We start from the raw sequence: 20068 nt of genomic DNA on the forward strand, positions 1-20068 counted from the left end.
CCATACCCTGCCTGGAGACAGTAGCTCCTGGATCCCTCCCTGGCCAGTCAAAAACAACAGTCTTTGCCATCTAGAAATTCAGAACAGAACGAGCACTGTTGATTTACAACTCCCCGGCAGTTAGGATAAAATCAAACCTGCTGGGAGATACGGGGCCAGACTGCATCCTACCCTGCTGTTCTGACTGTGTCTCCCACTAACTTCCCTTCATTTTACCCTTTGCCTGTGTCTGCTTCACTCATGTTCTTGAATGTTTGACTCCTTGTCATTTCGTCTTAGTTCAAAGACTAAGCTAAGACGTAATTCATTTTCTCATTGAAATTGCTTTTTTTTTTTTTTTTTTTTTTTTTTTTTTTTGGTTTTTCGAGACAGAGTTTCTCTGTGGCTTTGGGGCCTGTCCTGGAACTAGCCTCTTGTAGACCAGGCTGGCCTCGAACTCACAGAGATCCATCTGCCTCTGCCTCCCGAGTGCTGGGATTAAAGGCGTGCGCCACCACCGCCCGGCTTGAAATTACTTCTTACAGGGCTAGGGAGATGGCTCAGTAGACCAGGTGCCTGCTATGCAAGTGTGTGGACCTGGGTTCAGATCCCCGGTATCCATGCAAAAGGTGGGCATGACGGGTGTTCTTGTCACCCTAAAGGTTGGTGGGGAAGGGAAGAGGCATGAGGCAGAGACAGGAGGATCCCAGGGTCTTACTTTAAGCTAGTCTAGCAAATCAGTGAGCTCCAGGTTCAGTGAAGAGGCTCTGAACAAGCAAGGCGGACAGCAATAGATGAAGGCACCAGGTGCCCCCCATGTTGTTCACATGCACACACACATGTATACACATAACACCACATATACACATCTGGGAACATTTAATGTATTTTCTACAGGGTGCAGAACGACTGTCTGAAGGGCAATCACTCCTCCGTTACTTATCCATTTGTTGCTACTCACGCAATAAAACTTTGAAGACATTCACATTGTTACATAATAACATATTGTCACACACACACACACACACACACACACACACACACACACACACACACACGATTTCAGGGCTGACCGCTTTGTGTTGGATAACCAATAGGGTGCTCATCTCTGGAAGAGGCTAATTCTCTTAATGTATTTCCAGTATTTATTCGAGCAATACCTCAGTGTTTCTTTCTTTTTTTTTTAAAAAATTGAAAATAGATTTTTCCATCTAACATTTTCTGATTAAAGTTTTACATTCTCCAGCTCCTCCCAGATCTTCGCCACCCTCCCTACCCCAATCTATACCCTTTCTTTTTTTCAGCAGAAAACAAACAGGCATCTAAAATAAAAATAAATAAGTCAAAATAAAAACAAACAAATTAGAATAGAAAGAAAAAAAAGAAAAAAAGAGCCACAAGAATAGATGTAGAGACATGTCATGGAAATCCCATAAAAACTAGAACCAGAAACCATAAAATATAAGCCAAAGACCTAGAAGTCATATGAAATAAAAAAACTCCAAAAATACCATTGAGTTTGTGGGTTTTTTTTGCTTTGTTTTGTTTTTAAAAATACTAATTTTGGGTTGGGCCTTGGCTGCACATGCTTTTAATCCCAGCATTCGAGAGGCAGAGGCAGGTGGATTTCTGAATTTGCAGCCTGGTCTATAGAGTGAGTTCCAGGGCAGCCAGGGTGACATAGAGAAGCAATGTTGTGAACAAACAATCAAAAACAATGAGACAAAACAAAATAGCTCATTTTTAGTTTATGAATGTGAGTTTTTGTTTGCATATATGTATACATATCATGTGTGTACCCGGTGCCCAAAGAGCCAGAGGGTTGATCCCCTGGAATTGGAATAATGGATGGTTGTGAGCCACCATGTGGGTGCTGGGAACTGAACCCTGGGTCCTCTGCAAGAGCGGCAGGTGTTCTGAGCCACTGACCCATGTCTCTGGCCCCAGGGACCTTGTTCTTACTTATTCATACATGGCTCGAGCTGGAAGCAGTGCTGGGACATGTTAGACACTTAATGAACATGAACCAGCAAGTAAGCTGTGGGCATTCCTGGCCGGGGATGATCCTTTAGCACTAATTAGACTGATTAAATTGACTATATTTTGTTTTGTGCAAACACCAAGTCATCAAGTTCATTGCTTTTAGTCTTCTAGACTAAAGACAACCATCTATAGAAAATCTCACTTGATTTCTGAGACAAATAGCTACTCTGTTGTTGTTGTAAGATGAAAAACATTTAGTTTCTATTCAAGCTTTTGTCTAAGATGAAAATGACCACAGGTTATGAAATAGCATGAGGAACCCAGCAAAATTATTCAAGGTCCTTTGTATCTTTGTATTCATTTGATGACCTCTCTCTCTCTCTCTCTCTCTCTCTCTCTCTCTCTCTCTCTCTCCACCTTGAAATAATTGAGAAGTCCACAATACCAAATATCCATTTAAAAATTAAGCAACTCTAGTTTAACCAGAAATATGCGCCGAGTGTTTCTTCCATGGCCATTGGTTTCCTGTAATAATGCTGGCTAGTGTCATTATTCCTATTCTGGACAGACTGTTAGGGCTCAGGAGGGCAAGATGCTTGCTCAAGGTCAGATGGGTGAGGAGCCAGCACTTGAGGTCTCCAGCCTCCACGGTCTTAGCACACCTTTCCCCTTGCTTTTGCTCTACCTGAAATCTTAATCCTCAGCTTTTATTCTTTCCCATGTGGATAGCATTGAGGAGGCACCAGACAGGGACAAAATGCAAGCTGGGCAGAGGGGGTGGGACACAGTCCATTTGTTCCAGGTAGGTTTCCCCGACACTATGACCTTTATCAAGTTCTTTCACCTCTTAGGGAGTAAAGGTGGAAGTCTTCCTGAGTAGGGATAGAAGGTGTAGCTCTTTCATGTAGAGATGAAGGGCCCTCCCTCCTTGTCGCAGAGATGACACAGAACTTGAGGTTTCTACCTGGTGTGAAAACAGCAGGCTCCACTGAAGAGCATGCGCATCGTCCTTTAGGCTACCGCCTCTCTACGAGCTCCGGGCCTGTGTGTGGTAGCTTACTCTACACCTCTCCACGTGTGGAAGCAGCAGCTCAAATCTCACAGGGCAAACGATGGAATAACACACTCACCATCCACCATCCCAGTGAACCCACGCGTCTCTCAGACTGGGCCACACCAGCACCCAGTGTAAACGGCCCTAGTACTACCTTCCATTTCCTCCTCTCCTCCCAGCCCATATCCAGTCTATTGGCAATTCCCATCTCCTGAATGAGTTCACGTTTCTCTAGTGCTATTAGTTCCTTCCTGACCCAGGATGAACTCTTTGCTAATGCAGGCTGGCCTCAAACTCGGGATTGGTTGGCCCTAGCCTCCTGAGTGCTGAGATTGATGGCAGGGGCCACTACACCTGTTTTTATTAATATCATTTGTTACATTTTCCAAGTTCCCTTTTTGTTGCAGGATATGATCACACTGTGTGAAGATGTGTTCGTCCTTCCTAAGGCACCTTCTGATTGGTTTAATAAAGATTTCAATGGTCAATAGCTAGGCAGGAGAGGATAGGCAGAGCTTCCAGGGAGAGAGAGGAACTTGGGGGAAGAACCTGAGAAGCTGAATTCATCAGCCAGATGCAGAGGAAGTTAGAGGTACTGTACTGAGACTAGGTAATGAGTCACATGGCAGAATGTGATTAATATAAACAGGTTAAGTGTTAAGAGCTAGCTGGGAACAAACCTCAGCTAAGGTTAAGCTTTCATACTTAATAAGAGGCCTCTGTGTCATTATTCAGGAGCTGGCAGTCCAAATAAAGACCTTTTTCTTTTCTTTTCTTTTCTTTTCTTTTCTTCTCTTTTCTTTCTTTTCTTTTCTGAGCCAAGCAGCAATCTTCTTTCGTAGTCTCCCATTCCTGTTATCCTAGAAGCCTGTTTCCATAAGGAGGGAGACTGTACCACTTTTCAGGCTTAAAACGCCACATTCTCTAAAGATTTTTGCATGATTTTGGTATTTATATACACAGACCCAAGGGGTGGATGGTAGGTTCACAGGTTTCATGGTTTTGGATGGGGGGAAAAATCTCATCTTTAAACTTTACAAATTCTAACTACAGTTGAGTTATGCAGAAAATCTCAGTGCCATTAGCAGTACTTGTCACCCCAAAGCCATAGATATTTCATATCACATCACAACTGCCACAGATAGTCTGAAATATTGCTATTTCAAAGATAATTACTTAGTCTGCCACAAGATGTATTAATGAAGAAGAATTTGCCTTTCATTGCATCACTGCCTTTTAAATATTTTGATAAGCACATTTTAACTTATTTCCTTCCCATTCTGATGTAATTATTCTTATACAGTTAAAAATACTAGGCTCCTCTTGCGGCAACGAGCGGTGCTGTGCCTCCTCATGTTGCCTGATAACCATGTGCTCCAATTTCAAGGGAGTCCCTACGGAAGAGGGTTTTGGGCTGTGTTCTACATCTCCATCTGCATCATGTGCACTGCTCATGCTCTCAGGAGTTCAGACATGCTCCTCATGAGGCACCTCACACGGAGACTGAAGAGTCTCTCACTTGCTGCCTGGCCACCCGTTCTTACTGCGTCCTCAGACTTTCTGAGTATCTCCCATGGGGGTGGCTGTGCAGATTACGATAGTAGGTGAAGATGGGGCACTCTGTCAGAGAGTGGGGGCAGTGCTGTTTATTTTGGTGGAATTTGTTTTATTTGGTGTTCAGTGCCTATAGGCCGCTTTGTTAAACAGAGGTACCTTCAGGGAAGACATTCTTTTTTTTTTAAGACTACTGTTGTGTGTGTGTGTGTGCGTGCGCGCACGCGCGTGCACATGCATACCATATACAAATGAGTGCGTGCAGAGGCCAGACTGGGTATGAGATGTCCTGGACCTAGAGTTACAGGTTGCTGTGAGACATCCTGCACAGGTACTGGGAACTGCACTCAGGACCTCTATTAGGAGAAGCAAGTGCTTTTAACCACTGAGTCATCTTTCAGCCCCTAGAAAGATTTTCTTAAGGGGTAAGGGCGAGAGCTCACATGTAGGGGTGAGGGGCTGATGTGTGTAGAGAGCATAGAGGACTCTGACTGAAAGAGTAGCTGCTGTCTGGGGAAAGCGTCTGCTATGTCTGGGAGGAAGACATATTTCGAGCTTCAGTACTCCTGAGACATATACCCAGAGGTGTCCTTACGGCAAAGCCAAGACAACTGTAGAGAAAACCAAATTAGTAACTAGCCAAGGCCCTGTGTGCACAACTGAATAGTGGCCTCTCCACCAAAGACAGCAAGTCGCCCACCGTGGTGATACACACGACACACAGTAGGGCCTCCTTGTGCGAGGGAACGCTGCTGGGAAGGGCAGAACATAAGCGCTTGCCAGATCCTCAGATCCGCCAGAAACGAGGGGGAGGGTGAGAGGCAGGATCCGAGAGGATTTCCCCACGTTTTCTTAAGACACTCCCTGGTCCAGTAGGATCCTATGGGGTTTGCTGAGTTGGAGATGGGTAGTAGGGTTTGGTTGCCTAAGAATCGGATTTCTCCTTAGGCCCTGAGCACCACACATCCCTTAAAAAAAATTAAAAAGCTCAAAGAAAGGCATAAAATGTGAGTTTTTTTTTTTAAATGAACTCTGTAGGACATAGAACCATAGAATAAAAAAAGCAAGTAAATTAGATAAATGAACTTAGGATAGCACTCACTGACCAAGGATGGCAAGGACTCAGATAATATATTTTTTAAAAAAGTCAATGTACAAATGAATTCTACAAAATGAGAAGTAATATGAACAAGGTCTCATCATCTTACCATGGCAGTGAGCGAGCCAAACTTCAAGAGGGCAGACTCCTGCCACCCCAGTCCCAGCTTTCCACCTGCTAACATGGAGGTGCTTGTGCCCAGGAGCAGGAGAGCATTAAGTGCTTAGCAGAGTGGCGCAGGCCACAGCTACGGGAGATAACCAGGGGACAATGTGAATAGAAAGAGCCAGCAATGAGGAGCACAGCTGCGGCCAGGAAGTTTAAGGTCCTTTTCCTATGAATTTGCTGCTGGATCTCACGACCACTGTGCCAAGGGAAAGAGGCCAACGGCAAAGGGCCAAGTGACTCACCCTGGAGGCTGCAGGAGGACCTGCATGTGTGATGTTTCTCTAGGGGGAGGGGGTGGCAATGAAAATGTTCTACAGTTGGTCGTGGCGATGGTTACACAGTTCTGGGAAACCACCGCATGCCACTGAGTTGGTATGCTTTAAATGTGGGAATCTCATGGCATGTGAGTTCTAGTTAAATGTGTAAAGCTCTTTAAAAAAAAAAGTGGAGACTTGGAAATGCCTTGTTTAAAGACACCCGAAGCGCCCTTCTGCAAAGAAACCCTCCATCTTGCACAGCGAGCCTTGCAGGTGTGTCCTGTTACCTTGACACCCTTCTGCTGATAGGGTGTGTGTTCAGATGAACGCAGGTGTGTCTTACAGCAGCTGGGACTGGTCCGTGACAAATGAGTGACCTCTGGGATTTAGGAACATAAAGGAACCATTTCACTCCTATTTCTTGAGGCTTTTCTTATGCCGCCTTGTTGCAAACAGCAAGCCTTTGGAGGGGGTGGTTAATTAGGAAGGGCCACATGATTTTCTAGGGTGGTGAGGCTTTTCCCTTCATCTCCCAATTTCTGATTTTTACTGAGTCTTCTCAGACTGAACCCTGGAGTGTCCCCACATCCCATCTCACACCTCTCCTGATGCGGTTACTATCGCAGCGAAACTCTGGACCTCATCACTTGTTCCATCTTCCAGTTGCTACGGCCACCGAAGATAAAGCCGTGACACCACGGTGAGTGGACTACACTGATTCTCTCTGTCTGACCTCAGTCGTCACAGGGTCTTACGCATCCTCCCAAGTGGCGCAGCCCAAAAGCAACTTATCTTTCAGAATTCAAAAGGGAAGGAAAAGACAGAGTTTAAAGACGCTTCTCTGCCCTTTTCTGCTATTCGAGCAAACACAGCTTTCTTCTCACGTGCCATCAGCGCACACAGGTCCCTCTAACTCGGTAATGATGGGCTGCAAAGCATGCATTATCCTGACAAGCTCGCAGGGTTCCCGTACTTCCGTGAGAGGAAGCCAGGCAGCAGGGAAGGCAAGCATAGGGATGTGCGCATGATGGATGGATAACAGAGGAGAAGGGCAAAGCTCGAGGACCCAGAGACCTGGCACGGTCTCTTCTTCTCTTTCCCCAAACCAGCTGCATCTGTCGAGACAGGGAGGCAGGGAACTGAGGCACTGCACAGTAATTCCAGGGGAAGTTCACTGTTGTTTTTAACAGGTTGCGAAACGAAGTTTGGACAAAATGAGTTATTTCGATGAGCGTTTTCGATGCGCTAAACCTCACTCTGTTCGGCCAGCACCATGCACAGAGGGAGGGGGCGATGCTCTCAACACTGTGGACTTTCCTGGCTTTCTAATCGCATCTCTTCTTTGGAAGCTGTCTCAGAAGGAACCGGTGATGTAATGAATCTGTGAAACGGAGACTCAGATGTGGAGCAAGAGTGACTAGGTGAGAGGAGAGAGCAAAGGACGCGGGAAGTCCTTTGGAGATAAAGAACAGTTTTTCTACCTTTGCACAGGGCAGCACAGCTAACGTGTATGTCTCGATTGGACCAGAGTGCAAGAGACAGGCGAGAAATACCACTGTTATTCCAGTACTCAATCTTGTGCATTTTGAGATTAAAAAAATATAATTGTTTGTTAGTGTGTGTACAAGCACATGTATAGGGAGATGACTGCTGGCATGTATGCTGTAGCACATTTGTGGAGAATCAGTTCTCTCCTTCCTCCTTTCCTTGGGTCTATAGGTTATTGGGCTTTTGTGGCAAATGCCTTTACCTACTGAGCCATGCTTGCTGGCCCAGGGGTTATTATTTTTTTAATTAATTACATTTTAGAGCAGTTTTTAGTTCATAGAAAAATGGAATAGGAAGTACAGAATCCCCACATATCAATGTCCCCACTACCAGAATCCACTGAAACACTTTGGCGTGTTTGAACACTTGTGCCTAGCTGGTAGCACTGTTGGGGGAAACTGTGGAACCTTTGGGAAGTGGGGGCAGCTGGAGGAAATGAATTACCCCGAGGGGACACAGGCCCTGTAGGTCTTGGTCAGACCCCAGTTTGGGCCTGTGCTTTCTACGCCTTTGCTAACTCTGATGTGAGCAAGCCGCCTCATGCTCCCACTGCCGTAGACAGGAGCTTGCCCTGCTAGTAGGCATTCTCTGTTATGATGAACTGTATACCCCAAACCAAAAATAGATCCCTTTCCCTTCAGTTGTTCCTGCCACAGAACACCTGCCACCATCAACACCCCTAACAGAATAGCACAGGTGCTAGCCAACCAACACCGACATGTCACAATGCTACTCAAAGCCAGAGTTGACCCTAGAGTTTTACTCTTGGTGTTATACATTCTTCTGTTTTCTTTTGGGGAGGGGGTGCGCTGGTTTCGAGAGAGGATTTCTCTTTCCAGGAGCCTTCCTGGAACTCACTTTGTAGACCAGGTTGGCCTCGAACTCACGGAGATCTGCTTGGCTTTGCCTCCCAAGTACTGGGATTAAAGGCATGTGCCACTACTGCCTGGCTGGTGTCATACATTCTATGGGCTTGGCATAGACTGTTTTGCATGCTATTGCCATGATATTGTCATACTGAATTAGTTCCACTTCCCAAAAAGCTTCTGTGCTCTATCTATAGATCCTTCCCTCTTGACAAGCAGCTCTGGAGTTAATAGATAGTAACACAGGAAACCAGGGCTTTAGTAACAATGGTTTTCACTTCTTTCCTTACCTCCCCCCTCTTGCCCCTGCCTCTATCTCCTGTATTAAGGGATGAACCTAGGGGCTCACTCATGCTGGGCAATCTCATTCTTCTCTTTCTGAAGTATATCTAGTTCTGTGGAAGGGAAGTCTGGGGATTGGTAAGGAAGCCTTGGGTTCTCTGTGTGCCAAGCATATGCTGATGAGCAAAGGAAGAAAGAAGGTGAACAGCCAGGTTGTTGACATTAGAGAGGAAGCCTTTGGGAGCGGGTCAGGTCATGAGGATGGGAACTCTCTTAAGTGGCATTAGTGCCCTCATAGAAGAGACCACTGAGAGTTGAGCTCTTCTGTCACTTGAAGATGTAAGCAAGAAGCCAATGAGAAGAGGGTCCCCACCAGAACCCAATCATCCTGGCTGATCAGATTCCATAACTGTAGGAAGTGAATGCCTATTGTTTATAAGTCACCTTATTTATGGTGTTACAAGCAGTCTCAGCTGGAGTAAGATGCTAGGTATGTAGAGACCATGTGTGCTTTAGTGAGAAGGGACCTGGCCTTACCAGCCCCCAGGCTAGAAGTATTTAAGATCTTGGGAGAGTTTCTTAATACCTGAGTTGCAGCTTGCTCGTCTACAAAGTTGGACAAAGTTTTTGTTATTGTAGAAATACAGGAAACTTGAAATAGGATACCATACAATATTTTCACTTTACCTGGTCATCGGGAAGGGAAAAACTGGGGCGTGAACACCTTTATGGTAAAATGCAGGTAGATTCAAAGTAAACTAGTGGATCGAGGTGCATTCTGGAAAGTGAGGCTCTTAGCACAGCAGGGCACAGCAGGGACTGAAGGCTGAGCTCCCATCACAGATGAACACTCTTCCACTTTGGCAAAGAGAAGTTACCATATCCATGCTAGCAATGCCAATTGCCAATAACAGTTGTCCGTTAGGCGGCACCTACCCTACTCTCAATATTTCTCAGTGGAATTCTGTAAAGTTATGCATTTCTTCAGAATGAAATGCCAGTTGCCTAAAGCTGCCAGTGCACACAGGACTGGCAGAAGCCCTCAGCTGGGAGCGCTGTGCACACTCTGTGACTCTGTCTCAGCAATCTGCACAGGCCCCCTGCGATTTATGTCTCCCCTAGGCTCTATCAGGTGTCTTTTACCTTGCACAGGTAATTCCTGAGAGCTAACTGTGCCTTCTTATTTCAGAGGATTCAGGCAGAAGACAACTACCAGCTGCAATCAGTCAGTGACATTTTGCTGTTCTCTCAGACTCCCCTGTACAAAGCTCTCCTGCCAGCAGCTCAGGGACACCTTTGCCTCCACCTTCCTGACTCTCGTGTAATAACATTTAATCGTCTGCCTTCTAAAAACTTAACATCTTAACATCCAACATTTGCTGTAGGGACGGTGCTTATATTGGAGTCAGTCATGGCAGCCCAGTCACATTGTGTTGGCTTCCTCTTCCTCTCCATCCGGATATGTTTAAAGAAAATCTGGCTGGATTTTCTTGCACATGTGGGAAAACATAGGGATGAGTTTGTGAAGAGCACAGACATTTCTCTGCCACCGAGTGGCTGTTCTGGGAAGGCATGCTGCTAATATTCGGGCAGCAGACTCACACCTGTTTGCTATGCCATACTTTGCCTCTTCTCTGCTTTTTGAAACACAGAGAAGGGAAAATAAAGCCATAGGGAAGAATTCTTGGTGCTCCCTGTCTTTGCATCTTATCCCACTGAAGTTCTCAGACGGATGAAGAAGGGGGAGGAACCAGGTCTTAATGAGCATGTGGATTTCAAGGAGTATCTCAACCCAAGTTCAATACAAGTGCCAGTACAATTTAAAATAAAAGAATCCTCTCATGTAACTCATTTTATCCAGGGAATTGGATTTCCCCCCAAATTAATCCTTTACTAGCAACGAAAGGGCTGAAAGCTCAGGCGCCGAGCTCTTAACTCACTTCCATCTGGCATGGCCATGTGAACACTTCGGTTGGCTTGCTTTTTCAATGAAGTGATTTTTAATGAAGCAAGCTGTGAATTTAATAGATACCTTAAAACAGCTTCTTTGTAACTAAGCGTTAAGTAACGAAACAACTGCCAAATTAGCCACCCAAACCAAGAGGAAATCATAAGGCCAATCAACTGTAGGATCCAGAGTTGCTGCGGCCTCTGGCTGTCAGATCTGCCATCCGAATGGCTGGCAGAGTCAGGATGGTGCCACAATGCCACATGGAGGCAGGCAGCCTGATGGAAGGCCTGCTAAATGACCTTGCCAAAGGTCAAGGGGACGTGTGGCTAGCAACAGTTATAACAAGGGCAAGGGATCATAGCTACTGCTATTTTCATTATTGTCCATGCAAGGATACTCTTCTAGAGGTCCCTTCACCTTGTGGTTATTGATTGGCCTTTCCAGCCTGACTGGGGACAAGAGGGAGGAAATCACTATAGCAGATAGCAGTAGTAAGACATGTATAAACAACAGCCTTAAAGGCAGAAGAAACCACCCAATCTCAGTAAATAGGAGGCAGGCAATGCAAGCCAGTGGAAGGGCCGAGTGGTATAAGCAACAGGCTAGCTGGGGAACTGGAAAGTGCAGGTCCCACCTGAAGCTATTCAAACTCTTTAGTGAAAAGCGAAGTTACCAATGTAATAAAAGAGTATCACATGGTCTGACTGTAGGCTACAAGCCTCACTCCCTGGGCTGCACTCACAGACCGCGAGGGACAGCCAAGTTTGCTGGGTCTCCAAAAGCAACAAAATTCACCTGGGAATTTCCTCAAATCCGTTTATAACCCCTATGGCGTTATCCCCCAAATACCCCGTTACCACAGGGCTTGCTGGTGGATACATGAAAACAAAACTCTCTCCTTTTCAATTGAATGAATATTAAAAATGAAAACACAGTAAGAGTACATTGTTTCTACCTGTAAGCCTGACATATATAAATAAATATATATTCACATATAATGTAAAAAATTAATACAGTATCCTACACATACACAAGTATTTAATATTTTTGCAAGATTTACTTATTTTTATTTTATGTGTATAAGCATTTTGCCTTCACGTATGTCTGTGTACTGTGTATGTAATGCCCACAGAGGCCAGAAGAAGGTGTTTGAAACTCGAGTTATAGACAGTTGTGATCTGCCACATGAGTGCTGAGAATTGAGCCTGGTGCCTTGGAAGGACTGCTGTTAACTGCTGAGCCATCCCTCCAGCTCCAGAAGTAACTCTGAATATATTAAACAGCAAGCGGCAATGCATAAAGTGGCTTCTACATGTGAGGCTTTCCACACTGTGTGTGTAGCTCTCTCTCTCTCTCTCTCTCTCTCTCTCTCTCTCTCTCTCTCTCTCTCTCTCTCTCTCTCTCTCTCTCTGTGTGTGTGTAGTTCTCTCTGTGTAGTTTTCTCTGCTGTGTATGTAGTTCTCTCTCTCTCTCTCTGTGTGTGTGTGTAGTTCTCTCTGTGTAGTTTTCTCTGCTGTGTATGTAGTTCTCTCTCTCTCTCTCTCTCTCTCTCTCTGTGTGTGTGTGTAGTTCTCTCTGTGTAGTTTTCTCTGCTGTGTATGTAGTTCTCTCTCTCTCTCTCTCTCTCTCTCCTCTCTCTCTCTCTCTCTCTCCTCTCCTCTCTCTCTCTCTCTCTCTCTCTCTCTGTGTGGTTCTCTCTGCTGTGTGTGTAGTTCTCTCTCCTGTGTAGTTTTCTCTGTTGTGTATGTAGTTCTCTCTCTGTGTGTGTGTTTCTGTGCTATGTGTGTAGTTCTCTCTCTGCTGTGTGTGTAGTTTCTCCCTGCTAGAAGATTACACTGAATTCAGAAAACACTTTAAAGACCATATTCCTACATCTTAAAAGAAATAAAGTCACAAATAAGAAAATTGATAAAAATACCCTTAACCCTATTTCCCTAGTTTTATATTCATTTACTGTAGGTAGCTGATATGTTTGAAAACAGTCCTTAGTTTCAATTTAGCTAAATCTTTGACTCACAGGGAGCAGCTTTTTAAACTGTTTGTATAATTCTTTTTTTTTAAAATTTATTTATTTTACTTATTATGTATACAATATTCTGTTTGTGTGTATGCCTGTAGGCCAGAAGAGGGCACCAGACCCCATTACAGATGGTTGTGAGCCACCATGTGGTTGCTGGGAATTGAACTCAGGACCTTTGGAAGAGCAGGCAATGCTCTTAACCTCTGAGCCATCTCTCCAGCCCCTGTTTGTATAATTCTTACCACACCCCCACCATTCCTTGCTGTTTCCTTTCCCTCTCACACTGCTGAGATGATCTCTAACTTCTGGGTAAAGGTGGCTATTATACATGCATGTCCTACGAATCTGTGGCAGATATTAGATCTTTAGGAACTGATGTTGCCAGTAATCTGTTTGCACATACACATTGATATGGGCTTCCCTGGCAATGCGGTCAGTCAGAATCACTGTTATAGCAGTGTGCTGGAGCCCAGGCTCTCTCTCTGTGTGTGTGTGTGTGTGTGTGTGTGTGAGAGAGAGAGAGAGAGAGAGAGAGAGAGAGAGAGAGAGCGAGAGAGAGCGAGAGAGAGAGAGAGATCAGCTTGCTGTATCTTACTCTTTGTTAAAAAAGAATAATTTCAGAATTCACCTTATCAAGAGAACCAAGGAAAACTAAAGAGAAGCAGGAAGGAGACCATCAACCTCCCAGGCAAGCCATCCAGTGGGTCCTCTTACAGTTAGTGCGTATTTATTCACTACATTCTAGCGGGCCATTATTGTGGGGAGTAATTCATCTTATAAACTGCCTCTGGGTACATTTTCATTGTCAACAAACCCACAACAGCTTGCTGAGGGTCATGCTGGCTGTGAAGGTATGGAGTGCACGTGTTAGAACTACCCCCTTTTCTATGTCTCCTATAGTTTGACCATTTTCCTTTCTTTCAAACCATGCATGACTGGACACAGACTCATGAGACTGCTTTTGCTGGACCACAGCAGGAATTCATCCACATCTGACTAAAGGAGATGACTGGGCTGAAACTAACTTGTTTTACCGGCTTGCTTTGCAGCAGGAAAATACGTAGGACATAACATTTGCAGTGTGGGCAGGGAGGCAAGTTAGGAAAGAAGGTGAGATTAAGCATGCTGTCTGAAAGTGTGGTTTGTTCGTTGGGTTGGGAACCCAGAGCCTCCTGCATGCTCTCCCATTGAACATTATTTAATCCCAGAACGTTTTTTTTTTTTAAATAATAAGGACATTTAGCTTTATAGAGACCAGAAGATGCCATGGAAAGCCCCTCATCTACCCCCTTCCACAGTGAAGCAGAGGAACTGAGCAGACATACAGATGGCCACACAGATGGTCAGTGGCTAAGAGGGAGGGGGTGCCCAGGCTGGAGGTTCTAATAAAAACCAGCTATGGGTTTGGCCATTATGAGCAGAAACTCGCCCTCTGTGGGGGAAAACATTTCACATCACAGCCCGTATATACACAATAGTCCTGGGCTCTGGACCGCCAATGAGTGAGTCATAGCTGGTGCAAAGTTCAGAAAAGGAGGTGAAAGAGGACGCCTCAGGGACGGGGAGTAAAGGGCAGCAAAGGGCTGTGATGAGTGCAGGGCTGAAGGGGCTTCCCAAAAATGCAAATCTGAGATGCTGAAGTCATTGCAGCTAGTGTTAGCATCTCGTTGCTGACAAATAAAATTTATAAATGACTTCTAAAACTGCTTCCTCCAGCAACAAGAGCTGCTACTGTCACATTGATTTTAAAATTAAATGCTATAGCATTTTCTTGCTTTAATGAGAAGGCAGATCCGAGTGGTAAACAAAGTAATGATTAAAGCAATTAAGAGAATAAAAATGAGAACTAATGCGACAATACTCCTAATCCTTAACCCAAATAGGCAGCTTTGGCTGGCATACCAACAAGATGCATGCTCGTCTCTAGATGAATTATTGAGACGCATTGGCCTCCACGAATATGCTGCCCTTTGGTAAGACTGGGAAAAGTCAATCAGCAATGTCACTTGTTTAAAAGTCTGCCTGCACCTGGTTCTCATTTGTTCTCCAGCTGAGAAACCAAAGACCACCTTTTATTGCTTGTGGTTAAACAACAAGTTCACTTCTCCGCGGGACGATCAAATGGCCAGCCTCCCCCTGTCCGCGTCCGCGAGGGTTTGTCTTTCGCTTTCAGCTTGTTCAATCATCGTTAACTCTGAGAACTGTCACAGTCCATCTGGGCGATGAAAATTTCACCACTGGTGCCCGCCTGGGTTTGAAGCTTTTGTAGGCAAGGCCCTAAATCTTGTAGAGTACCTCACACGTTCTCAAGGTCATCTGCCTTGTGGCCTTGTTTAATGGCAGTTGGCGACCATCCTGACGGTCAGCCTGGGACCCGACACTGGCAACTTTGAAGAGCCTTCTATGCGTGGTACGCTCTCTGAGATGGCAGAGGATCATGGTGCGTTATTAAGAAACTACAGTGTGAGCATGTGAGCACACACCAGCAGCCCTCTCTTGGATTTTGGCCAGTCTGACGATCTCCATAACGAAGACCACTGGGAAGGATCCATTTAAAACCCTGATTTCCTCACCAGGGGGAAGCCAGCTCCCCTGGAGAGACTGCAATGGCAAATTGGGGAGATTCCAAAAGTTTCTGGAAAGGAGAAATAGACTTCTTTTCCCTTTTGCTATTGGACTTGGGAAATCTTTGTGCTCTCTATTTATTATTTCATTGCCTCTGTCTCTGCAGAGGGACTCTGACATGTTAGGGTCCTGAGAACCTGGTACAGGGCCAGATCCTGGCAGGCAATCTCCAATATGAATTTCTGAAAGTGGCTGTCAAGTGGCAAAATGGCTACAAAAGAGGTCGCTTGGTGCAGCCTTCATAGAAGCAGTCTGCTGGGGCAAGCCAATAATGGTTGCACCACTTGGGAGTTAAGTCACACAGCAGGCTAGCTCCAGTTATGAGTCCTGATTAAAGTTTCAAGGTCAAAACCACAAGGACATACACAGAGCTTTCAGTGTCTCGACATCAGCCTCTATTATACGGTCTCCAGGAAGGGCCTCTTGATTTCAGGCTTGAGTTCTGGTTGCAGTTTCCCTGGGATAGCCTTGACACAGACATACGATTCTCAGTATATCTGTACTACAAGCACTCTGCCTCATAATGCATTAAAATATTTACTGTTGCCAATACTGGGACTTTAATTGACTAGCAGGATTTAGAGGTAGGAGAGAGGGGCAGAAACACCCGAATAATTACTTTCCTCCAATGATTCTAAGACCAGCCCAGTCCCTAGGTCTCAGGGAAAATCCTGTGTGTCTTAAAACAGGAAAACATCTTGCTATTTTGGTGAATTGACAGCATCACCTTTTACGAAAGGAAGTAAGTCCCAGTGTAAGGCAATTCACTGAAAAGCATCAGCAAGACCTTTGCTCAAATATTTTCATGTTTCCTGATTCTAAGTGTTCTATACTCAGTGATTGTTTAATCCTTACAGTGGTTCCAAGAGCTGAGATGACTTACCCCGGTGACAGAACTCAGGAGGTCTGGGTCTAATCCACTGTGCTACCCAGTTATCCTTTCTCAAGAAGACTTCTCAGGTATACAACCCTAATGCCCTTTATGTGTTGCTTCAAGTTGGGGAGATGGTGTGCGGAGACGTATATTCATATATACATATACGTATATTCATATCAAAGGCGTTAACAAATGGAGATCCTGTCCTCAACTTCCCCTTTCTCCTTACACTGAATTCTTCTTTCTTGTTTCCATGAAACCTTGTGGAAGTTACACAATGTTTAACTGCTGCTGGCTCCTAAGTGAGATGGTAAGCTGTCCCTCTTGGCTTCTGTCTGCCCCCCCCCCCCCTCTCTCTCTCTCTTTCTCAGAGCTATTGCTGTGCTCCGGTGAAGCTCTACAGGATTTGTGACTGGGCATAAAAGCAGACATCATTTGCTCATTACATCGAAGTTTTCAGGACGTGCTCCACTTACTGACCTCCACTAACGGCCTGGGTTTGCGCTCGACTGCAAACCTGAAGTGGCAGAGTTCACAGTAGCTGGTATTTGAGGATGACAGCCAATGCTCCAGGCAGCTCCGATGGATTGTCCCCAAGGTCCCCGTACATTCACATGGAGAGAGCAAATCCTCTTGGCTGCTGCCCTCATGGCAGATCCTGCACATTGGCCGGTCATTGAAGGGGCTGCAAGAGAAGGAGGGGTACCTGCTGGTCACTGAATGACAACCCACTGCCCTGTGGAGGGTCCTTGATCTGCATCATTTGGGCCCTCTCCAGGGGCAGATGCTCAGAATACAAACTGTGTTAAGCTCCCCCTCCTTACAGATATAAGTGTGCCTGAATATATTTCCTCTGGACACTGCCGACTCATGTTTTTTCATGTGTGATGTCAGAAACCATTGAGTCTTAATGACTTGACCTGTTAATTTGTTGAATAGACAAATGGTGATATGTTCATTTCTATCATTCTTTTCCTTTATCTGTCAAAATACTTTTAGGTATAAGCATTACCGTCAACATGGTTACCTAGAGATGTGGTTTGGACAGGAATTTTAGGGTTTATAATTGTTTTATAGGGATTGTTTTGGAAAATTTGGTCCTCTTGCATCTTCAGAGTGATGAAAGACATGGTATCTCTGTGAGTTGATAGGTTTAAATATGCATATATGTTTTAAAAATTTATAGTTTCTTTGCATGTGCATGTGTGTGTATATTTACGTGTGTGTGTGCACATGTATATATAGGCACACAGTCCCATGTGTGTCTGCTAGGAGCCAGAAGTTGATGCTGGGTGTCATCATGGATGTTGCTCTCCATCTATAAATGAAGGCAGGGTCTCTCTCTCTCTTGAACTCAGATCTAGCAAATAGATAAACTAGTCTATATAGTCAGGCAGCTTGCTCTGGAGAGTTCCCTGTCTCCACCTCACAAGTGCTGGGATTAGAAGTGAGCAGTCACATCTGTTCAGCCTTGATGTGGATGCTGGGAATCCCAACTCTGGCCTGCATATTTGTGTGGCAAGCACATTATCCACTGAGTATCTCCCAGCCCACTTCTTTCTTTCCTATATTTTCCAGCATCAGATTTTTGTCTTGAACATAGAAAAAGCTCAAGCAAACCACCAATCAAAAAATAAAATTATGGGCTAGGGAGATGGTTCCATGGTTAAATTCACTTGTTCTTTTTTTGTTTGTTTGTTTTTTTGTTTTTCGAGACAGGGTTTCCCTGTAGTTTCTAGAGCCTGTCCTGGAACTAGCTCTTGTAGACCATGCTGGCCTCGAACTCAGAGATCCGCCTGCCTCTGCCTCCCGAGTGCTGGGATTAAAGGCGTGCGCCACCACCGCCCGGCAATTCACTTGTTCTTGCAGAAGACATGAGTTCAATTACCAGAACCCACAAGGTGGCTTGCAACCATCTGCAACTCCAGTTCCAGGGGATTCAACATCCTCTTTTGACCTCTGTAGGCACCAGTCACACATGTGGTATTTATACACATACATACAGGCAGGCAAAACACTCACACATATAAAATACAATAAATCTAAAAAAAAATCATTCATCACCATTTAGAACAAATTCTTTCAAAAAGCTTTTAAGAGCTGGGTGGTGGTGGTGCACGCCTGTAATCCCAGCACTTGGGAGGCTGAGGCAGGCGGATTTCTGTGAGATCGAGGCCAGCCTGGTCTACAAAGCAAGTTCTAGGACAGCCAGAGCTGTTACACAGATAAATCTGTCTTGAAAAACCCAAAACCAAAAAAAAAAAAACCTTTTTAGATTTTATGATTTAATTTTACATGTGGAGTGTTTTGCTGGCAGGTAGTATGTGCACCACATGCATGCCTGGTGCTCACAGAAGCAAGAAAAGGGCATTGGATCCATGGAACTGGAGTTTGGATGATTCTGAGCCACCATGCGGTTGCCAGGAATCTGGTCCTCTGCAAGAGCAGTGAGTGTTTTTAACAGCTGAGTCATCCCTCCAGCCCTAAGAACAAATTCTTTTGAAATGACATCAATTGTAGTTTTTAGACAAAGAGTGTCATTTGAGTAAGATGGAGGTATACACAAGGTTACCTTCATTTCTCTTTTCAACGACACAGGGGAGTGAGAGCAGGAAGTAAACTGGCACCTGACTCTGAAGCAGCAGACTGAGCTGGGCACAGACAGGAGGTGCGGATGGCCCTCTGAGCTCGTGGAGACACTCCCTAGGATGCTGGAGACACTACACGGCCCTCTGCACTTGTGAAGACACTCCCTAGGATGCTGGAGACTCCACATGGTTCTCTGAGCTTGTGGAGACACTCCCTAGGATGCTGGAGACTCTACACGGCCCTCTGAGCTCGTGGAGACACTCCCTAGGAGGCTGGAGACACTACAATGCAAGGGAGTGGTGGATGTGTCCTACTGAGGTGGCCTCTAGAGTTCTGCATTCAAGGGAAAAGCCAGTCCCTCCTATTTCTTGAAGTGGGCATGGCACCGTCGATGGTTCCCAGCTCTGCAATCTGGCTGCCTGGGCTCAAACCCAAGCTCGGGAGCTTATTTGTCAGACAGCTGTGAACAAGTAACTTCTTCTCACCATACTTTAGTCTCCTGATCTCTAAAATGGGCTCAAAAGTGAGAAAAGTTGGTCTGGAGCTGAGGCTTAGATCTGAAGGATCCAGAACGGCCCAGGCTGAGGAAAATCAAGTAACGCAGACCTCACCAAGTAAGCCTAATGGAAATATCAAGTTAAGATGACTTCAGTTTTCAACAAGAGGGGCCATCTGCCTCCATGACTGGCATTTTAAAAGAATGTTGTCATGGTGTGTGACAACCCAGGCTCCGTTCACACTTTCTGCTTTCTTTCTCCCAAGTCCTCCAGAGACGATGCTAACCTAGGTCCATGCCCTATTACTTTTTAATGCTATCTCTGAACCAAATGGAAACAGTCATGGAAACACTACTAATTGCCAAAGGCCTTTCTGGAAATGATCCTGAGAATGAATGAGAGTTAGAGGCGGGCAGGATCACCTTTTCACTTGTCCAGGAGACCCGTCCAGGCTCTGGAGAGAGGACGGAAGGTGAGAAGCTGACAGCTGGCTTTTGTCTCTTGGCCTCCTTTGTTTGTTTTGAATCTTATCAAGGAAAAGCTGTAGTGTTTTGGCATATACTGATGTGTGGCCCAGAAGTTGAAAGAGAGACACACACCCCCACACACATATAGACAGACAGACAGAGCTCTCAGTTACACTGACAGACACAGTTTTCAAGTTACATCAACCAGCCTGCTCTTCTTGATCAAGCGAAGTGAGTGGTGCCTGCTAGGAC

General features: G+C 45.2%; 1 protein-coding gene across 1 annotated transcript in view; it reads right to left on the minus strand.

Annotated features, from left to right (window-relative positions):
* Positions 1–20068, minus strand: part of Marchf3 (membrane associated ring-CH-type finger 3) — a 144888-nt gene that overhangs the window by 15682 nt on the left and 109138 nt on the right. The window contains exon 3 of the mRNA XM_038330642.1: positions 16744–16948. Coding sequence (XP_038186570.1) covers positions 16744–16948 — 205 coding nt within the window. The remainder of the gene's footprint in view (positions 1–16743; positions 16949–20068) is intronic.

The sequence above is a fragment of the Arvicola amphibius genome, chromosome 5, assembly GCF_903992535.2.
Source record: "Arvicola amphibius chromosome 5, mArvAmp1.2, whole genome shotgun sequence".
NCBI lineage: Eukaryota > Metazoa > Chordata > Mammalia > Rodentia > Cricetidae > Arvicola > Arvicola amphibius.